This window comes from Electrona antarctica (genome assembly GCF_951216825.1).
Source record: "Electrona antarctica genome assembly, chromosome: 4".
Classification (NCBI taxonomy): domain Eukaryota; kingdom Metazoa; phylum Chordata; class Actinopteri; order Myctophiformes; family Myctophidae; genus Electrona; species Electrona antarctica.
In genome coordinates, this window is record NC_136809.1 from 49,577,096 (window position 1) to 49,598,974 (window position 21,879).

Here is a 21,879-nt window from a genome sequence, read left to right on the forward strand (position 1 = left end):
GCCACGAGCACATTTTGCATTCACACAAGCCGTGTTCCGTATCCGCTCTTGACTGAATATGCAAATGCGAGGTAAATTGACCCTAGAACGGTCCAGAGCTACATTATTACACAGTGGTTCCCAAACTGTTCAGGTCGAGACCCAAAAGAGAGATTAGACATATGCCCAGAGGAAAGATATGCAACACTGCGATGTGTTGCGAGCTTGTAGATTGGCTATTTTCACTACTTCTTAATTATTATTTTTTTAATTTATTAAAAAGAAGATCTTAATAATAATTATATATACCGGTATAATATAGCCTATATATGAAAGGAAAATGGTAATTTTCTACCCATACATGGCCCATAAAAATTGGTCTGTGACCCACAAATGGTATACTGACCCACTGGGAATTTAGCAAAGTTGTATAAATAAACTTTTTTGTAGCCTATGCAGACATTGGCATAATGTCAGTTGAAAGTTTAAACACAGTTTTTTTTTTTTTTTTAATGTTCTGTTTATTCATTTTTTGTTTTTTACAAATATAGCAGTAAATTGAGAAATACAAAAAAAACTTAAACACAAACAACACACAAATTCCAAAACAAGACAACCAAAGAACATTCAGAACAAAACAAAACAAAAAAATACATATATATATATATATATATATATATAAATATATATATATATAAAAAATAAAAAAAAGTTTAAACACAGTTTAAAGCATAACTTAATATTTATTAAACCAATCAAACAAACTAGGAATAAACAGATGAAGTGTAGAAATCATTGAGGTCAGTGTACCTAATGCAAGCATGAGTGGAATTTGTTGATCGATTTGATTTTGGTGAGAATGTTGTATGTATTAACAATGACATAAATGTTGGAAGGAGTGCCAAAATCACACAAGAATGTTTTTGACTTTTAGGCTTCATAATCACAAATTGCACAGGGCAGGGGATGACAAGTCAACTCAAATATAACTCAATAATAACTCAACTATACAAAGAAATCACTGACAAAAAACAAGATCTACCCACCCAAAAATAGAAAAAGTGTGGGGGGAGCTTTCCTCCCATTCTGTATAGAAGTGGTAGGTTTTGGGTTCTCTGCCTCACATGTTTTTATATAACTTTATAATACGGTTGAGCGCATACACACTGGAAAACAAAGCATTGCACAGCATTGCCTACTATTGAAACCATTAAAGGCCCAAGGCATACTCCAGGCAGCGGTGGCCGAACGGATTGCGGAGCGGTCTTGATACCGGAAGGTCGCCAGTTCGAATCAGCGGTCCGATCATGTTAAAATTACCACCGCTGAAGTGCCCTTGAACAAGGCATTGAACCACTACGATGAAATGTTCTATGAGCAGGGCCTGGCTGGAAACAAGTTCTTGAGCTTAGCCCAGATACCCTGGGTAAATATAGTAATCATTTCATTTCATTTCATTTCAGTTTTAGGTGATAAGCTTTCCGGTGGTTAGTAAAAACAGAGAGATGTGTTTGACATAGGTGAATCTATCAAGTCACTTTAATCCAATTGGCAGATGTGTGGAAATCAGTGGTCAGTATAGTGTAATGTATGCATGAGGGGATTGTGTGTCAGTGTGTGTGGGTGAGTGTTGTAACATAAATGTTGGATGGAGTGCATGTGGGTGAGGTGAAAAAATCAAGGAACTGCCAAGGGACTGAGGAGCAGATTTTCTTTTAGCTTTTTTGGAATTTCTTTTTGACAACGTTTTGAAATAATAATAATAATAATAATTGAGAGAAAGAGAATCTCCAAAAGCAGAATAGCTGCAACACTCCAATTTAGATGAAAGCCGGTGGTGTTGATGATGATGACTTGTTCCGCGACCCACATCAAGAGTTCGAGCGACATTGTGAATTCCTGTCACAGAAGGGAACCAAGGTTAATGTTTGCATCCATGCTGGCAAGGCCACAGCCACAACATCAGGGTTGTCACAAGTGCTACATATAATCGTCTAAATCGTCTCAATTATTTGAGATCATGACAATTATTTTGACATAACCGTTTCCATGTGGAAAGATGTTCATACATTTAAAAAGCAGAAATATCAGATCTACAAGCTTACAACACGTCACACTATTTTTACATTTTTAATGGTAGGCCTATACATTTTATAAAAATGCCAGTATATTTCAGTTATTTGGCATACCTGCCCTGTGCACTTTTTCATTACGAAGCCAAAATGGCAAACAGAAATTTAATTTCTACCCCCCCCATCAATATATTTGAATAATGATCCTGTTATTATGCCTTTGATCAGTAGGCAAGAGCAGACCAAAGTGAAAGCACAATTTAAAAATAAAATAAAAATAATAAAATAGCCTGGCCATTAGCATCTAGATGGTTCTCAACCTTTTCAACCCTCCAAAATAATCATATTAACTTGGGATCCCCCCACCGATATAGATCGGCTATTTTCACAATGTTTTGTATAAAAAAAGGTATTGAAAGTCCTTAAACTGTCACTTTCACTGTCATCTGGTGACCCACAGGTTGATTAGACTGCATTATCGGCTGAAGTTGACCAAAGATACAGTTGACCAACTTCAAATAATCACTTTTAACAAATAAAAGTTTATAGACATAACAGAGATCTTTTCAAAAAATATTATAAAATGACATCTCACGTAGGAAGAAAAAAATGATATTACCTGGATAATTATGAACGTCCAGGTCACAGGATGATAGTGAATCTAGAGATGCTGTTGCTGCAGAGAGCTGTGGAGTGTGGACGTGTGCTAGTATTCAGAACTATCACGACTTTTATATCAAGTGGGGGGTCGCATACGGAACTTATCATAACAAGGCAGACAGCCCCACACACACACACACACACACACACACACACACACACACACACACACACACACACACACACACACACACACACACACACACACACACACAGAGAACATTGGTGGGATTCATGATAACACCTCAAGGCCCCCCCCCCCCCCCAACCCCAACCCCCGTTCACTTCCTGTTTACATTGAGTGTATTCCGGTATGTGCTCCCTCACTATACCACAGAGTACTATACCGCACATTGGGAACATCCAACAGAATCAGTCACAGACAGGATCAAAAGTTAAAACACTTCTTTATTGAAACATATGGACTAATTTGGTTTCATGATACGATAGTACTATTTTGCACTGAAATTTGTCTTGCGACCCAGCGGCCTTGTATGCAACACATACACACACATTTGACATAGCACAAAACAGAAATGTTCTGCTCTCAAGAGTTAAAGATCTATAAGGGTCCATTTGGTTACCAACTCTCCATCACATAATTTAGCTGGGGACCACCTGGAACCCCCTCAATTAAGGACCATGCACTGGTGGTCCCCGGACCACTGGTTGAAAACCACTCCTCTCACATCACAGTGCTAGCCACTTGTACTGCACCCATTGCATATACCAGTGGTTCCCAAACTTTTTCATGTCAAGGACCCCCAAATTGACACTCATTAGCCTGCGGAACCCCATTTGAAAATATATGCCTACCCCCATAAGAGAAGATTTTTAGCAGAGATCCTCAACCCATTTAATTTCAAGGACCCCCTGTTTGACATGCATTAGTCTACGGACGCTCCATTTAATGGTATTTCTATCTCTGGGACCCCCAATTTATGTTGTAAAATCAATGTTAATCAATGTTAATTTAACTCTGAGTGTACAAATGGGTCCATTTGGATCGATTTGTAGTTGTACTCTCAGAGTTACAGACCCATAAGGGTCCATTTGGTTCCAAACTATCATATAGCTGGGGACCCCCTGGAACTCCCTCAATGACCCCACTTTGGGAACCACTGGCATATACAACTTAGTACTTACCCCTATACCTGGATGGACTGTATTGGATTGTATTGTATTGAGTTTGTGCTTGAAATGTACTGTAATTCTGCAAACTGTTAATACATTTTTCAATCAATCAAACATAGATACTAGTGATTATTTTTAAGATGTAGTGAAAATAGCCTAAAACAGGCCTGACAATCCACCTCTCAGCAGGCCCAAGGGAGAGGAAATTACCACCATCCCTTCCCTTTTCCCCTCCTTGTTATTTGTTAATCCAGTGTTTTACATTTTTCCTGTGATGATTAGATTTTTGGTTGTTTTTTACCTGTGATAATATTGAATTGTGTTGTTATTGTTCATGTCATGTCTATGAGTGGATTGCATCCATAGGAAGTGTTTGACTATATGTACTTGCTGTTTATACATTCTGTCTAATAAACTATTCAATCAATCAATCAATCAATCAATCAATCAATCAATCAATCAATCAATTCCTGTATAATATCCGGGTATGTTTAGTTTGTATGATGTCATGCGCATACCCTCTGAGTCTAAACGGTCTTGTTGTCTCTCTTCTTTCTGTATCTCTGTCCTGTGTTGCAACTCCTCAACACGCCGGTAGATGGCTGTACAGTCCCGTGCACTCGGTTTGTGAGCCGCCATTTACACACAATACAGGCGTCGTACGACGGTGTCCCGCGGCCGGTACATGGCCACTCTACAAGCCCACAGGGCGTGGCGTGGGCAACGCGTTGTGGGCTTGTAGATCGGCGCTGTTACCGCCGGTGGTACGACGAAGCCTAATGATCAGGCGTGCGAAGCAGTGTTGCCATGTCCGCGGATTATAAGCGACGTTGGGTTTGTTATTTCTGTGATTGACAATTTGACATTTGTAGGATGGGATAGGTGTAGGCAAAATGTTAAACTCTTTACTCGCGTAGATGTATTTATCGATTCGGAATGAAAGTGTCAGAATCGATAAATACATTATACATCTACGAGAGTCAAAACATTTAGCCTAGCAGTTCAAGGAAAGGGGGGGGGGGGTCTTGTTTCCTAATGTTTAAACAGGGTTTCATTTTCAAGACAAGGACAGCCAAATTAATGAATGTCTATATAATACGGACATCCATCTGAAAACAAACAGGAAGGGAGTGGGACCCCTATGTCACCCCTTAAAATGTTTACAAAACATTCCACATTTTTCAGATAGCCTACTAAAATCCAAGGTGTAGCCAGGGTGAAGGCCAAGGGCTCGCTTCTTTTTTTGGCTTGTTTTCACAGACCTCGTTGCTTATTTCTCTCACGAAACCTGGCAACACTGATTCGGAGCAATGGCGGACTGATCATCCAGAGAGAAACATAATCAAAACTATCTGGATATATAAACTTAGATTCCTGTTATTATTATAATTTTCGTGCTTTGTATGTTAACGTTTAGATTTAAAACCATCCATAGGTGGGGTTGGTGAATACTACTTTACAAATCTAACGTTAAATCGTGCTTAAAAAGCGCCACCACATGCACAGTTGCACACCACACACGCGTGTTTTGTGTGTTTCTGAAGGTTTGAAAAAAATATGTCTGATAGTTCTTCTTCGTCCTCCGCGGTGTTTCGTGCACGCGTGGAGTGCGTGCTGCAGGCGGTGATGGCGCACACCGCCACGGAGATGGTCCGGCTCTTTGAAGAAGCTCTGAGGACCACCGAGGCGCTGCAGAGCGAGCAGCGGCGGAGCAGCAAGCTGTTGAATGAGAGCATCCCCTCTGTCTCTGCAGAGTCTGCACACACTACTGGTACTGAGACTGAGAGCATCCTCTCTGAGTCTGAGTCTGCACACACTACTGCTTCTACTCTTACTACTGCTACTGCTACTGAGAGCATCCTCTCTGAGTCTGCAGAGTCTGCACACACTACTACTGCTGCTGCTGCTGCTGAGAGCATCCTCTCTGAGTCTGCAGAGTCTGCACACACTGCTACTGAGACAGGTTTGTGAGCTGTTGTGACAGGAGGAGAATGAATGTCTAAATCTAATAGAACAGTCAACCACCTTATATACAACTCATATGTGTATCCCTGCACTTTAAACCAAATGACCTCATAGTCATAGAAATGCTGTTCCTAAACAGAGCAACTTACTTTAATTCAATTACCAAGTGAATGCAAAACATTGAAATACTGCTGTCAACTTTCACAAAGTCTATAGGCCTACCAAGCTAACCTCTCCTATATGGATGTATAGCCTAACTATTTCTGACAGAAATGTTACATATAGTTTCATAAGATTGTCTTCCCTTAAAGAAAAGTGTCAGTGTAACACAGCTCTATTTACACTTTTATTTTATTCCTATTTATATTCAATATATGTTATCGCTCCTGTGGCACTACATCAATACAGCATGTAGTAACAACAAAATATTATTTAGTTTTGGGTCTGTGTTGTTAATAATTCAAAATGCTGTTCAACAGTTCAAAACTGTTTTTTTTATTGGTCTGTAAAGCACTTTTTGAGCTGCATTTCATTAGTCAGGGAATATTATCAGAATAATGCCTGCGAATACATTTCTTACCAAGAATTTTCTTCGCCAATGTGTTTGTAAAGGTGTCTGTCTACTAACATATCCCACATTGGTTTCTATTCAACCACCCTAGGGAATGTTTGACAGCTGCTGAAAGTTGAATATGTTAGTAGACACTAGACACCCTTACCAACACATTGGTGAAGAAATTCTTGGTAAGAAATGTATTCCCAGGTTTTATTAACATCCTCTGACTACATGTCATGAAAGGTGCTCTATAAATAAAGTTGTATTATTATTATTAGTAGTTGGCATGGTTCCCAGAGTGACTCAATTGATGATGTATTGTACGTCTACGTAGTTTAGCATTCCATTACCTACATTGTTGTTGATTGAAACAAGTACAAGACCTGTCTGTGATGGTTCACGAGGGCTTTCGTCTTGAAACACTGACCTAAGAGAAGGCTCAAGACTCATTGTGTGTGCGTGTGCGTGTGCGTGCGTGTGTGTGTGTGTTCTAATAACAGCTTCAGACAGAAGGGCAGTGGGTGCAGAGGTTCTGCCTGCGGTGCAACAGGTTCTGAGTGGAGAAGAGGCTCTCTCTTTGTTCAGACCAGTTAAAGATGATGACTCGACCGTAACAGAAAGCCCTGGTCCTTCGCAAGGTTAATATAGTTTTAAAATGTTCATTGTTATTTTTTTTAATTATTATTCTGTTTTGACTTAATTTTAATCCGTTTTTTTTAATTTTCATAATAATGCTTGGTTTTTTATCTTATTGGCGTTCACGCATATCTTCCGTGTATGATGATGATGTCATGCGCATACCCTCTCTATACATTTTCAGTTAGTTATCGTGTTATTTCTTTCTTTAAAAGTAAAATCCTTTTTCTCTCCCCATCATCACACATTGCAGGCAGAGATGTGAACTTGAGCGGTCCTTTGTCGCACACCGCTGTCGTCGGAGGACACGTGAAGAGGAGCAGACCTTCACTGCGTCCACTGCGTCCACGCACTGTGGTCAGTATTTAAGTTATCTGTCATATCTGGCGCTTTTATCCAAAGCCATCACCCATTCACGCACACTCATACACCGACGGCAGAGGAAACCATGCAAGGCACCAACCTATACACATCGTGGAGGAATTAGGGGTTCAGAGTCTTCCTCAAGGACACTTCGACATTAACTCTGGGGGAGCCCGGGATCGGAACCTCACGGTTCTCATCAGGCTGCTCTAGCGTTATGCGCTTGTAGATTTAATAAAGATTCTTCTCCTTTTTAACTTTTGTGTGCCCGGATCTACGCCTTTTTTCAATAGATGTCTTATCCCGATTGATCCAGGAGCACCTTTTTACTATTTTTATATATTGTATTTTGTATCTACCAGATAGTGTGTCTAACAACACCAGAAGACATTTATGACTCTGCTTCATTTCTTAAAGGGATCACAAACGGTGTCTCAGTTCTCGGCGGCGGCTGTTAAAACGGAGGAAGACGCCATGGACGATGATTTTGAAGGTCAGTCTAATGGTGGCGCTAGAGAAAAAAGGCCATTTGGTCAGCAAAATCAATGGGGATCAATCATCCAGGAAGCGGAAAATTACGTGGCAGTTCAGCCAGTAGTTTCTGTTGCTTGAGACCAAAGCGGTGAAAAAACTGACATTGTCATTCTGTCTCCAGTGGGACTAAAAATACATGCGATAACATGACCATAGGGTTGTCACAACTATTACATAATCGTCTAATCGTAAGCATTTGAGGTAAACACAATTATTTTGTCATAATCGTTTCCATGTTGAAAGATGTTCATACATACAAAATGCAGAAATAGCAGATCAGTATAACATTCATAATTTCTTGGTATATTTCAGTTATTTTTCATATCTGCCCTGTGCACCTTTTTTTTAATTAAAAGGCCTAAAAGGCAAACTCATTCATAATGTTCCAATTTATAACGCCAGAAACAAAAACACCAATGTTATATATTTGTGTGACAATTAATCATCAACAATGAGTAATCGTGCATTACTGTTATTTTGAGACTCACTGTTGATGTGACACATTGATATCAACAGAAGGTCAAAAGCATAACCAGTTCATCTGTTTGACCACCAGGGGTTTTCCACTTAGTCCCCTCCTATTTTCCTGTGTTTTGCCCAAAAATAGCCAATTTATGAGCTCACAACCCGCTGCAATATGAGTGACACATTAGATTGTCTGTTTTTGAGGGGCCCCTCCTATACACAGGTTTAATGTTTGTCTTTAGTTAAATGTTTGTTTTGTAAACGCCATTGACAATGAAGGGAAAATTTACGTCATAATGTGCCTCATTATGTCATATGGTCTCTTTATTGTTAATGGCGTTTAATGTTTGTGTTGGCACTGTTTGTTTTACATCACCATTACATCACCTAATCAACATGAGTTAGACTTTAATATATTAGCGCCCCTCACTTCACACAGGTGTGATTTTTGGTAAATATCTGCCTATTATGACATGCTGAGATTAGGGATAAATTAGTGATAAATTAGGGATAAACGTATTCATCTTTTTACGCCTTTACCTACTTGGGCTCTCGTACTGTATATGCCTACAGAGAAAAACATATTTTATTGATCCCTTACATGATCCCTCCTGCCATGCAGGTAAAATTTTAAATGACTTTGTGTTGCAGGTTATGATGACGTGGAACCAGAACACAGATACCACACTGCTGAAGAGTTAGGAGAGGATGACAATTCCTCCTACAGGCCTAGAAAGAGGCGGAAGCAGAACACACCTAAACAGAGGCCGATATTGAAACTGAAAGCCAGCAAAAAGGGCACCAAATGTCACGTGTGCAAGAAGCGCTATTACTACGGACCGTCCCAACACCAAAAGGAGTGCCAAGGTGTCTTGGTTTGCACGTGCAGTTACTGTGGCATGGAGTTTAACAGATGGTCGAGTTTGACCCAACACGAGAAAAACCACAGTGGAACGAAATACAGCTGCACTTTCTGCGACAAGACGTTTGTTTACGAAAAGAGCTGCGTCGCCCACGAACACAGCCAACACATCAACAAAAGATACTGGTGCTCCGACTGCGGGAAGATGTTTGAGAAGCATTTGGAGCGGGACCAGCACGAGTGCACCGTGTTCACGGGAGGTTTTGCGTTCTCCTGCACCGAATGCAACAAAGGCTTCAACAGGCAGTATATCCTTAAGAAGCACCAGCTGGCAGAGCATCCAGAGATTTTTAGCAATAAACAGAAAGTACAAGTAGAAGTAGATGAAGTCGAAGTGAAGATAGAAGAGGAGTATGAGCAGGACATGTATGGGCAAGATATAGACCTTAAAAACCAGCATTCTGAGCAGCACATGGGCCTTACAAAACAGCATTGTGAGAAGGACATGGGCCTTAAAAAACAGGTTAATGAGCAGGACATTGACCTAAACATCCAGGTGAATGAGCAGGACATGAGCCTCAAGAACGAGGTTCATGAGCTAGATATTATGGGTCATGAGGGTGAGCAGCATGGGCTTCATGAATCTGCCAGAAAGCAGGCATTTTAATCTGGAACTAGAAAAAGTGCCCCTCGGGGCACAGGTCTCCACCAGGGCAGGTCAGGTTGTGGCCTCCTGGTGGTGCTATAATAGGCCAATGTGAAAAGGGTGACATTTCTTCATACGCCTTTGTATTGATGGCAATTGGATGATTTGAGGCATGTTTGTTGCACAAAAATGTGTTTTGCAAAAATCAACCTGTTGGTGGCGCTATAACAAGCCAATGTGAAAAGGGTGGGATATATTCCTCAGCCTAGTAAGAAAATGTGTGAAAGATTTCACGTAAATTGCATGCTGAGTTCATGATTTGAGGCTTTAGTTCTAAACGGGGCAATCTTGCAAACTGTGAAAGCCAATTATAGCCAATTAGGATGGAATATGAAATATCGGACAGATCCAACTTGAGCACATGACCTAGAGATACTGTGTAACGATTTGTGAGATTTTTGGACAGAATCTGGAGGAGTAATATCCAAAAATGTGTTTTACAAAAGTCGGCCTCCTGGTGGCGCTATAAAAGGCAGATGCGGAAAATGCAGGTGAAAGGTTTGTCCTTGGACTCTAGGGAGTGTGCATGCAACGTTTCACGCAGATCGGTGCAGTTTTAGGTAAAACATTTTAAAAGCTGCCTCATGGTGGCGCTATAACAGGCCGTTCTGGAAAATGTGGGGCAGAGGTTGATCGTTGGCATCCAGGGAGTGTGTGTGCAAAGTTTGGCATCGATCGGGTTAACGGTGCCGGAGATTAGCTGGTAACAGACTGACGGAAGGAAGGAAGGACGGACGGACACACACACGGACTGAGTGCAAAACATACTCTCTCCCCATGCCTTCGGCCTGGTGGAGACAATAACAATGCATGTAGGATGTTCCAGAACATCAATAGGTTGAAGTCAAGACTATGGCGTAGAGATACATACAAGTACCATCACTTCTCTCAAATCAGAACATTCCATCGCACGAGCCCGACGATATGGGAGATAACAGTCATATTTCTTTCTACTGGAGATTGCCTTTTTCAGAACTACGTTTGAAATAAGAGAAAAATGAACCCTGATATGACGGCTGTTGCTAATGATAGGCATTTGAAACTGGCTATTTAGACGAGTGATATATTTTGCAGCTATTTTGTCTTAATTGTATGAGGAAGGTTTAATGCATTCTCTAGTACATTATATTACATATATTATCATTATATGTTTATTTGGATAAATGATTTGTTGAATTTACTTTTGGAATTACTCAAGGTTTTGATTTGTTCTGTTTTGCTTTTTTGTTTTGTTTTCAGGAACATGAATGCCTAACATAGGTTATCTGGCAACTATGATTTTTCTTCTCCGGCTTTTATTCGGCAAATAAATGTCAAGATTGAATTGTGAGCAAGCACTGGTTTATACATCCATTTTGGACTGCCATTTCAACAGATTTTGGTTACTTTTTTCTCCTTTATTTCTTTAACATAGAGCAGTGTTTTTCAACCAGTGGTCCGGGGACCACCGGTGGTCCTCCAAAACATCTGACGTGCTGTCCCTCTGATGTACTCGTTCCTGATCCTATCCATCCTTTTTACTCCCAGAGAGAACCTCAACATTGTAGTCTCTGCTACCTCCAGCTCTGCTGCCTGTCTTTTCCTCAGTGTGACTGTCTCTAAAGTTGAAAGAAACCATACAACATAGCTGTCTGTCTGTCTCTAAACCATACAACATAGCTGTCTGTCTGTCTCTAAACCATACAACATAGCTGTCTGTCTGTCTCTAAACCATACAACATAGCTGTCTGTCTGTCTCTAAACCATACAACATAGCTGTCTGTCTGTCTCTAAACCATACAACATAGCTGTCTGTCTGTCTCTAAACCATACAACATAGCTGTCTGTCTGTCTCTAAACCATAGTACAACATAGCTGTCTGTCTGTCTCTAAACCATACAGCATAGCTGTATGTCTGTCTCTAAACCATACAACATAGCTGTCTGTCTCTAAACCATACAACATAGCTGTCTGTCTGTCTCTAGTCTAAACCATACAACATAGCTGGTCTCACCACTGTCTTGTACACCTTCCCTTTCATCCCTTTCATGTCGATGAGTTCAACTCATCGAGTTGATTGCATATAGGGCCGAAATGCAGTGTTTGACTGTTCTCTGTTGCTGTTTGTACATACTGTTAAATAAACTATTCAATCAATCAATTCCCACATCTGGGTATGGTGATGATGTCACGCGCATACCCTCTATAACGGTATCATAATTATCATCTTTTTTATAATTTTTATCCCACGATTTTGTAACCCATTTTTTCACCCAGTGTCAATGACCTTATAATGTAATCCTGAGCTCTACACTTCCTCTGCCAAACTGGGGAGAGCAACAGACAGACCTCATGCTTCCTTGAGTTCCTTCTATGCATGATCTTTTCACCTGACATGGGGGGAGTTTCCCCGGTAGGACGGAACATGTTATTCCAACCAGTTCCTTTCCCCTCCATCAGCAGACCAGGGGGATTGATTGATTGATTGATTGATTGATTTATTAACAGATTGGAGAATTACAGTACATTTAAAGCACAACTCAATACAAAACTGTTAATTGTGGACAACACCATAAAGTATATACACTTCTATATAGCCAAAAACATCATAAGAAAATCATCATAGAGAAGGGAAAAAGGGGGTGGGTGGGGGATTCAGGTTTTACAGGGGTCAGTTTCGAATTGCAGCCGTCCGTAGGTGCCCTTTGAGGAGGTAGGGAGGTAGTTTAGAGACCAGGATTACTGCTGCATGTTTTTCGTGAGAGCAGAGTACACTACCCTATGAGAGTACCTACAGTAGGCTATATATTATGTGTCCCTGGTTTTTCCCTAAGGGACTGATCGAGGGTAGCTACTGGGGCGTAAGTTGGGACTTGATCACCCCGGCTGGGTCACCCGAGTGAGGGGTATGATGTTGGAAGACCCGAAACCCCGATCACCTTGGGATACATCACTGAGGATACATCCCAGTTGCATCCTAGCGATGTTTTTTTTGTTCTGTGCTGTTACATGGACATTTTTGAATAATGCATGATTAAGCTGGACAAATATGTTTTTCTGTCAGACAGCTGTCCTCTTTTCAGAAAATAAAAAAAATCCTGTAAAAATACACTTTCTTTTGAAAAAGTTGGCAGGTGGATCAGCGGTAGCCTGGCTAATAAGCCAGACTAATATCACACAACACTGTCGCGGTATATTAGTCTGGGCTGCAGGGCCGGATTAACACCTCTGAGGGCCCCTGGGCACTGAAGCTTGAAGGGCCCCCCTTCACGCGTGCGCAACATTTTTGCTGTTTCGGAGTCGTTTTGGGGCAGTTTTATGCCGTTATATTGGCCTATTTCCAGTCGCCTACCCCCAAGAGTGACAGCCAATCTAGCGCATTGTTGCTGCTTTACACACAATTGCACTTTTCAGCTGCCCTTTTCACCAACAATAAAACACTAATCTTTTTAGACACCATTTATTTCATTCGGATTAGCAGGGAAATGTTCTGTGGAGCTTAAAAAAAAAGAAAGAAAAAAAATGTTTTTTTTTCTTGTTTTTTTTTAGGGGCCCCTGGTGCCCAAGGGCCCCTGGGCACGTGCCCAAAGTGCCCATATGGTAGATCCGGCCCTGCTGGGCTGGCTCCACTTGGATTTCATTTCCCGGGGGGCGGGTTCAAACATTTTCTCTTTGACGCAATTGGTCAGAGCTACTGTCAGTCAAAAGTCTCAAGCATTGAACGTCACTGTACCAAAGCCCGCCCATATTGCATACCGTGTCCCGATTGGTCCGACCTGTTCTCTGCTGTAGGAAAGAGGCGTGCTACTGAGCCTCGCCAGACCGTAATCCGCTGGTAGGCAATTTTTTTTTGCCAACGGCTGATTCGGTCTGGTTTATTAACCAGGCTAGATCAGCGGCATCAAAGCTGAGCGGACCAATAGGAACGGCGCCCGGCTAGCAGCGGGCCAATAGGAAGGCAGCTAGCGGGGGACCAATAGGGAACGGTCCGGTGACTCGAGCATCCTTAGGTGTTCAAACTAACTTGCTTCAGTGCGCTTCAGACTCTTGTTGGAATTAGTCGTGCATTTTCAGAGCTCCGCCAGAGAAACCGTTTCACACGATTTACTGCCTGCTTTCATTGTAATTTGTCATCCACCGTTGTTATTATTTCACAACTTATTGTTTCAACTTGTTGAAAGTTGTTTTCATATGACTGAAAGCCTTAACTTGTCGTTATCGTTGAAATCCCTCAAGTTATCCTGTGTCCTGTCGCTCGTCAAAAAGACCAGATCTAAGCTAAGCTTTGTAGAACTGTTTTTATTTTACTTTGATTTGGGGGTGAGTTTTGTTTATTTTAAAATGCGTTAACGGGCGGTCATCATTCTGTATCCAACGTTTACCACTGCCAGGATGCAGACGGTAGTTAAGCTTTAAATAGAACGTTTGCCGCATATTGTCGTACGAAATCAAGCTAAACAACAACTGTTACTTGTTAGTTTGTAGATATCTTCCTTTATGCCAAGCGGCACGGTGGTACTGCGGGCCGGAGGTTTAAGGGGGCTGTGAGTCAAGTGCACCGGCCGCCATGTTGCATCACGTTATTATGTTACATTAGTGACCCACAGAAAATAATATGCGACCATAGTGTGGACTTCATATATATTAACGTTGATGTTGTAAACCAATGTTGTTTACTATGTTTATTAACAGAGTCAAACCTGGTGGTGTTGTTTAGTCCACCACATTTACACAATACAGCTTTCAGTGGTGGAAGAAGTAGCTACTTCATATTTTGGTTATTCAAAAATAGTTGTGAGCTTGTATATCTGCTATTTTTGAAAGTGGAGCACTTTTACGTTTACTTTGGTAATAAGTATATTTTGTTGCTTGTACTTTTACTCGAGTAACATTTGGAATACAGGCATTTTACTTGTAAAGTATTAGTACTATATAAGTATTTTATTTTAAAATATTTTAGTGTTTTGTCTACATTTGAAAAGTAACTGGCAACTAGTCCTTTAATTCACAAGGACTTTTATGTTATGCGTTTTCCAATGAGGCCAGCATTGTGTTGTCATCTTCTTAGAGCTATGCGTGTTTACTTTTTACTGACCTTTCATTCTCTTCATTCTCTCCACAGGTAAAGGAATAAGGAGGACCTAGCAGACACCAGTCCAGTAGGCCCACACACACACACACACACACACACACACACACACACACACACACACACACACACACACACACACACACACACACACACACACACACACACACAGTGTTTCAGAGGAAAGCCATGCTACCTCTGCACTGTGCCGTCTGGCGAACCTGCAGTGGCTCCAGGACTTTGTTGTCGGTGCCAACAGCGGAGGCCCCCAGCCAGGCGGAGGTCCTGGCCGGGAACCTCCGCTGTCCGGCCACCGTCACCAACCACCTCCTCCTCTCTCCGTCCCGGTGGCTTTGTCCCCTCTGGCCGGGGACATGGCGTCCGTGGGCAATCCCCCGGTCCTGCCCACACCAGTCGTGGTGATGCATGGCCACTGCCCCGGTGGGGTGGACGCCGATGAGAAGCCGACCCAGTCCTGTTCCACGCTGCTCTTCATGGCCATACAGGGCAGCGAGAGGGGAAAGCTCACACTGTCCGCTATTTACGAGTGGTTCAGAGTGAATTTCTCCTACTACCGCTGCACCGCTAGCACAACCTGGATGGACACCATCCGGCACACTCTGTCCGTGAACAAGGGCTTCATCAAGCTCCCGAAGGAGAAAGGCGAGTCGGGAAAGGGGCGCTTCTGGACGGTTGACCCGCAGCATGTCGACCACTTCCGCTGCGACGTCGACAAAGTCCAGATCGACCTCTGGTCCGGCTCGCAGCAGCTCCCCGGGCACTCTGATGAAGTCACTTGCGCGGAACGGAATTTGCCGAGCCAGGCGGTCAGTGGGCGCAAGAGGAAGCGGCCACAAGCCTCTCCAACTAGCCTGGCCAAGGTCACTCGTCGCTCGACTCGCTCTAGCTCCCAGCTGCTTCGTGGAGACTAACAGAAAGAGCTGGAGTCGGTCAAGGAGCACTTTGACTTGGGCGCCCTCGTGAAGTGGGCCTCGAGCAAGGAGTGCAGACAGCGGGGAGCCACTGTCTGGACTGAGCCCCACAGTACCAGCTTATGGAGCTCTGCAATGTGGATAGCTCTGCTGTGTCTGTGCCTCCTTACCCTCCTAGCTGTGCCTTGGATTGGCTCCCACAGAGTCAGTGCACCATCCCCACACTGGATGACCTGGTGCCTGACTTTGACTGGGACGCCGTCCTCGATTCAGTCGAGAGCGAGGAGTGGAGCCACGACAGCGGGGAGCCACTTAGCTCCGTCCCCACAGAGGAGGATCAGATGGTGAACTTCGACCCGATGTTCTGCCTCGATTCTCTCTTCCCCGGGGAGCTGAATCTGGACGGTGGGGAGCTGCTGAGTCCCATCTTCTAAGAGAAGGACCTGCCGTGAACATCAGGGAGGAGTCCCTGATTGCTTATGGAGGTTCGGCCCATACGACCCTGGCTAGTTGTGTTGAGGCTTGCTGGAGTTTCCTCCTTGATGTCCTGCTGAGGTCAGCGTGTCATGATAGGATTGGGTTGGCGGACAACCAGTGCTTGTCCACACACCGGTGGGCCTGCGCACCTCGCCTCTGGGGGCCCACTGCTGCTAAGTTTAAGTTAGCTTAACCCATTTTGGGCGGGAACCCCTTTTGGTGTTTTAAAGCATTATGTTATACTTTAGCTATTTTTGAAAAATCGTGAAAATGTGCCTCAAATCTTTCAATATATATTATTACAGAGTGAACATTTTAGCTCAAATCTTTGCTTATGGGGAGGTCCCTGGAACAACATATTTTCAGATGGGGGCGGAGGCATATTACATATAATTTCTGGGGTCCTTGACATGAAATATTGAGCACCACTGATACAGAAACATAAGGTTTTTTATGAGAACTGTCAGGATTTTGAAGACATTTTTTTTAATTTCAACGTTGGGCCTAAATGGCTTAAACAGGTAAGTAAGAACCTACATACATACACTTGTACGTCTGTCTATCGTGGACCACGCAGGTGTTTCTCCCGACTGGAGGTGGAGGTCCCCCAGTTGATGTTTTGTCAGTCGAGCCTCGCTCCTGACTGCTCCTGGTGCGCGTGGAAGCGCTTCCAGAAAGGGGGGCGACTAATGCAAACAACGAAGAAATTACTGTCTGTCTCACACAGGAGTTTCCCCGAACTGGAGGTGGAGGTCCCCCCAGTCGATGTTGGTCAGTCGAGCCTTGCTCCTGACCGCTCCTGGTGCGCGTGGATGCGCTTCCAGAAAGGGGGGCGACTAATGCAAACTACAACGAAAAAAAAATATTCTGTCTGTACCACACAGGAGTTTCCCCGAGGTCGCGGTCCCCCCAGTCGATGTTGGTCAGTCGAGCCTCGCTCCTGACCGCTCCTGGTGCGCGTGGACGCGCTTCCAGAAAGGGGGGCGACTAATGCAAACGACAACGAAAAAATATATTGTCTGTCTGTACCACACAGGAGTTTCCCCGAACTGGAGGTGGAGGTCCCCCCCAGTCGATGTTTGTCAGTCGAGCCTCACTCCTGACCGCTCCTGGTGCACGTGGACGCGCTTCCAGAAAGGGGGGTGACTAATGCAAACGACAACGAAAAAATATACTGTCCGTCTGTCTGTACCACACAGGAGTTTCCCCGAACTGGAGGTGGAGGTCCCCCCAGTCGATGTTGGTCAGTCGAGCCTTGCTCCTGACCGCTCCTGGTGCGTGTGGACGCGCTTCCAGAAAGAGGGGGCGACTAATGCAAACAACGAAAAAAAATATTTTCTGTCTGTACCACACAGGAGTTTCCCCGAGGTGGAGGTCCCCCCAGTCGATTTTGGTCAGTCGAGCCTCACTCCTGACTGCTCCTGGTGCGCGTGGACGCGCTTCCAGAAAGGGGGACGACTACTGTAGGCATAGGCTGTACTGTGTGTTTGTTTTAAATAACCTGAGGTGAGCAGTAAAGCACATTACTTTATTCTGTTACTTCATAGAGTTTAACATCAAATAGTCATTAGAATGGTAGTAAAAGATGATGTAATGGTACAATGTAAAAAACAACAAACTGTTTTTTTTGTTTTGTTTTTTTACATATACAAGAATATAAATCAATCAATTTCCTTATGTCTATACTGTATATCTATATTGTGTGTTGGTGTTTGTGTGTATACAGTATTCATATACAGTATATCACGCAGACACAACATTATGGGTCGTCTGGGTGTGGTGAGGCAAAACGCTTCCCCACCACCGCAGATGCCTGGGTTCAATACCCAGTAGCAGCAGCGGTGCCTTCAGCTTGGCTGGGCGCTCCAGCAAACACAATTGGCCGTGTTTGCGGGTGGGAAGCTGGTGAGGATCAAGTGATCATGTCCTTTTTGCTGCACTGCAGATGCATATCAAGGTTATTATAGTTATGAATACTTAATTGGTTTGTATTTACTTTTGACTTATTTTCTGTTTAGTTGTAATTCGTTTTTAAAGTGGGTTTGCTAGATCTTTTGTTCTTTTTTAATGCTGACTGGATAACGCTGCCTTGTTGATCACTCAGTTTAGTTTTACTTGCATACTTGGTTTGTATTTAGTTTTGACTTCTTTTCAGTTTAGTTGTAATTAGTTTTTAAAGTGGGTTTGCTAGATTTTGTATTTTATTTATTTTTAATGCTGACTGCATAACGCTGCCTTGTTGATGACTCGGTTTAGTTTTAATTCGTTTTAAAATTTGGCTTGTTAGGTTTTACATTTTTTTATGCTGACTGGATAACGCTGCCTTGTTGAAGACTCGGTTTACTTTTAATTCGTTTTTAAGGTTGGCTTGCTAGTTTAAAAAAAAAATTATGCCGACTGACTACCGGTAGGTGCCTTTGTTAGTCCTTACTGAGGGGGAGATGCTCAGGGTAAGACTGTAGATATAGGTCGTTACATTGCAGCTCACTAGCGAGCCTGGCTCTTTACCCGACTGATAACATACACACCTACGATCCCAGAAATCCTGGGTTCGCCTCTCGGCCGGTGCTACATTAGTTTTCGTTTTTTTTATTGTAATATGGTCATGGTGTATTTGCCAGGGCTGAGAGATGAAAGGGTTCTAGTTTTTTCTTCATTTCATTTACCTATAATAACCTTGATGCATGTAGTAGTTTATACCTCCACATGTGAGTGGAGGTGGCAGCAACGGGGACTCTAGGATACTTGGGGGCAATTGGGAATTTGCAACGACTAAATTGGGTCTCCTCCCATGGATTGTCACCTTGTCGCGGTGGAGGAGCTTGTGTTATTCCTGTGACCCAGAGGGCTAAACTGGCATGTTCCAACCATGCCAGACGGCTCACAAGGGTAGGGATACAGACTAAGAACAATCCAATAATTCATTCAAAACAAGCGTGTTACAGAAATCATCACAAAATCAAAGCACTCAAGTCTAGACATCCAAGGAGATGCCAGCCACAACAACACAACCATGCTAGTATCCCCACCTAGGAAGCCTTGAGCATGAAATGGAACCTCCTGGACCCAAAAGAAACCATCAAAGATGGAGCGTTGAATGTAAGGACTATTATTTAAACTCATGTCATTCAAAATAAGTTTTGAATAGTTCAACTAGCCGGCTATTGGCTATTTTAACCATTCAAATGTGTTTTTCAAAATAGTAAAATAAGGCAAAGTAGTTTAGGGATAAGGGGTTTAGCATGGACGAAAATGGAGCCCCCTGTGCCTTGGAATTCTGCACTTGGGAGTCTAGCAGTACTGATGAGATGTATTTTTGTCATACTGAATAGTCACCTGGAATGTTTTGTGTTAGTCTAGTTTTAGTCGACTAAATCTACAGTTGATTTAGTATTTTGGCGGGCCTTGATGCCGTCTTTACACTTGCTGAAAATTACAAGCCCACAACGCGTCGCAGCGTGACGCGTTGTGAGCTTGTAGATCTGCTATTTTCAGCATGCAACTAATTGTCTAGTTATTTCGTTGACGAAATTGTCAGTATATTTAGTCTTAGTCAGCATAGCTTATTTTCCGTTTAGTTTTCATCAGTGGAAAAAGCTAGTCGTCGAACATTTTTCGTTTTAGTCGATGAAAACAACACTGCACTTAACCATACTTTTTTCTTCCTCTGTCTGTTGTGCTCCAATGTCCAGGCTCCTCCCAGTTCTCTCAAGGTTGATGGCTGAAAGACACTGTGCTTAGAGCTCATCTGGATGGAGAGATCCCACACCTACCAGACAGGTCATCATCATCATCACACACTGACTTGGTGACTACACACTGGGTATATTCTGTAGAGTCCTACTAGTAGACGGAGGTCATCATCACACATGCAAAATTAGGCTTTGTCTCATTCAATGTGCCTGATCTACGCCATCATCCACTCCATACCGTACGAAGCAAAACAAAAAGAAGCAAGCAAAAAGTATAGCAAACCAAGACAGCCACAGTATTGCACTTGCCCCGAGCCCATTCACATGTAGACATACTTTTTCTTTTTTTTCTTTTTTCCTATCCTAGGTCTGTCCAATCAATGGGGCATTGGGCCTTTAGAAGGATCTGAGAAATTTCAGCAGGAAAATAATTTAATATTGGGGCCCACACCACCTGAAAGGAAGCGTCGTTGCCTCTATGCATTGCACTTTCATGGGGTAGCACACCGAAGATCTCTCTATACCACATTTGTACAGTTTATCAGAATGCATTTCCGGGCTGAAAGTAGAAGTTTATCAAATAAATTTGAATTGTATGGGTCAAAGGAATTTCTTTTGACGGGAGTCCCAGTAAGAAAGCTCCCGGATCCTTCTTTATTTTCACCTTAAAAATGTCGCTTAACTCGTGTGCCACTTGACCGACCCCAGAACCTGGATATACACTTACATTCCCAAAAGTAGTGATAGTAGGTACCCAGATCTGTTTGACATTTCGAACATAAAGGAGATATTGAACGGTCCATTTTGTTTAGTAACACAGGTGTGATGTGTAATCTGTGAAGAATTTTATATTGTGTTTCTCTTAGTCTGTTACAGGTATAAACCTTTTCTTGCCAGTCATCTTCAATATATTCATTGTTAAAATCTCTCCCATTTACGGAGGGATGGTATCTCCTGGGAGTCCAGTGAGTAAAACGATGAAATGAAATGTAATGTGATACCTTACTACAGTTGCATAAGAAATTCTCTTTTACTGTAAAGGGAGCCCAGTGGCAGCTGTAGTGAGTTAATGAAATGTCGCATTTGCAAGAAACCAAAAAAATGTTCTCTTGGGAGGTCTTGGAAACATTCTAACATCTCAATTGTTAAACATTATATGTACAGTGCACTTAGTTAGATTTTTGTTTTCCCCCTTTGAGCTGCCCAACAGACAAAAAACAAACGCATGCAAGTATACTGAGCAGTGTGCTGAGGTTGGGGAGAAGACGCAATTGGAAACGAGAATAATAAATATTATAAAAATAATATGTATAAAGGAGGGGTGATGGACTCAATGCATATCCGTTCAACTAATGTAAAGTAATGACATTTACTACTAACCTGTGTAGGTATAGATGCAAAATAATCCATGTGGGGTTGCCAGATTTTCAAAAAGACCTGCTGTCTATTAATGTTATGAATTGAATGTTTAATCTAGAGGAGTGTATTAATTTAACAAATATGTAATGGTAGGATGGAAAGAAGGCTTCCTATGTATTGTCATACATTTCTTAGCGTTGTCAATAAAATATGCGAAATTGCATCTGGGCCAGTCTTGCATGTTTTATTTATTTATGCTGCTTTTTCCCACTTTGTTTTATGAGTAAGTACTGTACATGGGTCTGACAATATTCCTGGCTTCCAAACTTTTTTTTTAAGTAATTGGGTATCCTTGTCTCTCCACACAAACAACATACATTTTCACTGCAGGTGAGGATATCAATTTCATCTAATCAGAA

General features: G+C 42.5%; 1 protein-coding gene and 1 long non-coding RNA gene across 2 annotated transcripts in view; one reads left to right on the forward strand and one right to left on the reverse strand.

Moving 5' to 3' along the window:
- Positions 1-21,879, reverse strand: part of LOC306921578 — a 566,256-nt gene that overhangs the window by 36,716 nt on the left and 507,661 nt on the right. The gene's annotated exons all lie outside the window — the stretch shown is intronic.
- On the forward strand, positions 5,034-11,262 carry LOC306921813 (uncharacterized protein). Its single transcript, XM_079499116.1, has 5 exons — positions 5,034-5,808; positions 6,867-7,004; positions 7,256-7,359; positions 7,783-7,858; positions 9,016-11,262. Exons 1-5 carry the CDS (start codon positions 5,403-5,405, stop codon positions 9,891-9,893), a joined length of 1,602 nt encoding a protein of 533 aa, XP_079355242.1. The 5' UTR covers positions 5,034-5,402; the 3' UTR covers positions 9,894-11,262.

What these genes read in the sequence shown, in the direction of transcription:
- LOC306921813 (XM_079499116.1), top strand. Translation starts at nt 5,403, where the DNA reads ATGTCTGATAGTTCTTCTTCGTCCTCCGCGGTGTTTCGTGCACGCGTG. An exon ending in ACACACTGCTACTGAGACAG is followed by an intron (nt 5,809 to 6,866) that starts GTTTGTGAGCTG and finishes TTCTAATAACAG; the next exon opens with CTTCAGACAGAAGGGCAGTG. An exon ending in CACTGCGTCCACGCACTGTG is followed by an intron (nt 7,360 to 7,782) that starts GTCAGTATTTAA and finishes CATTTCTTAAAG; the next exon opens with GGATCACAAACGGTGTCTCA.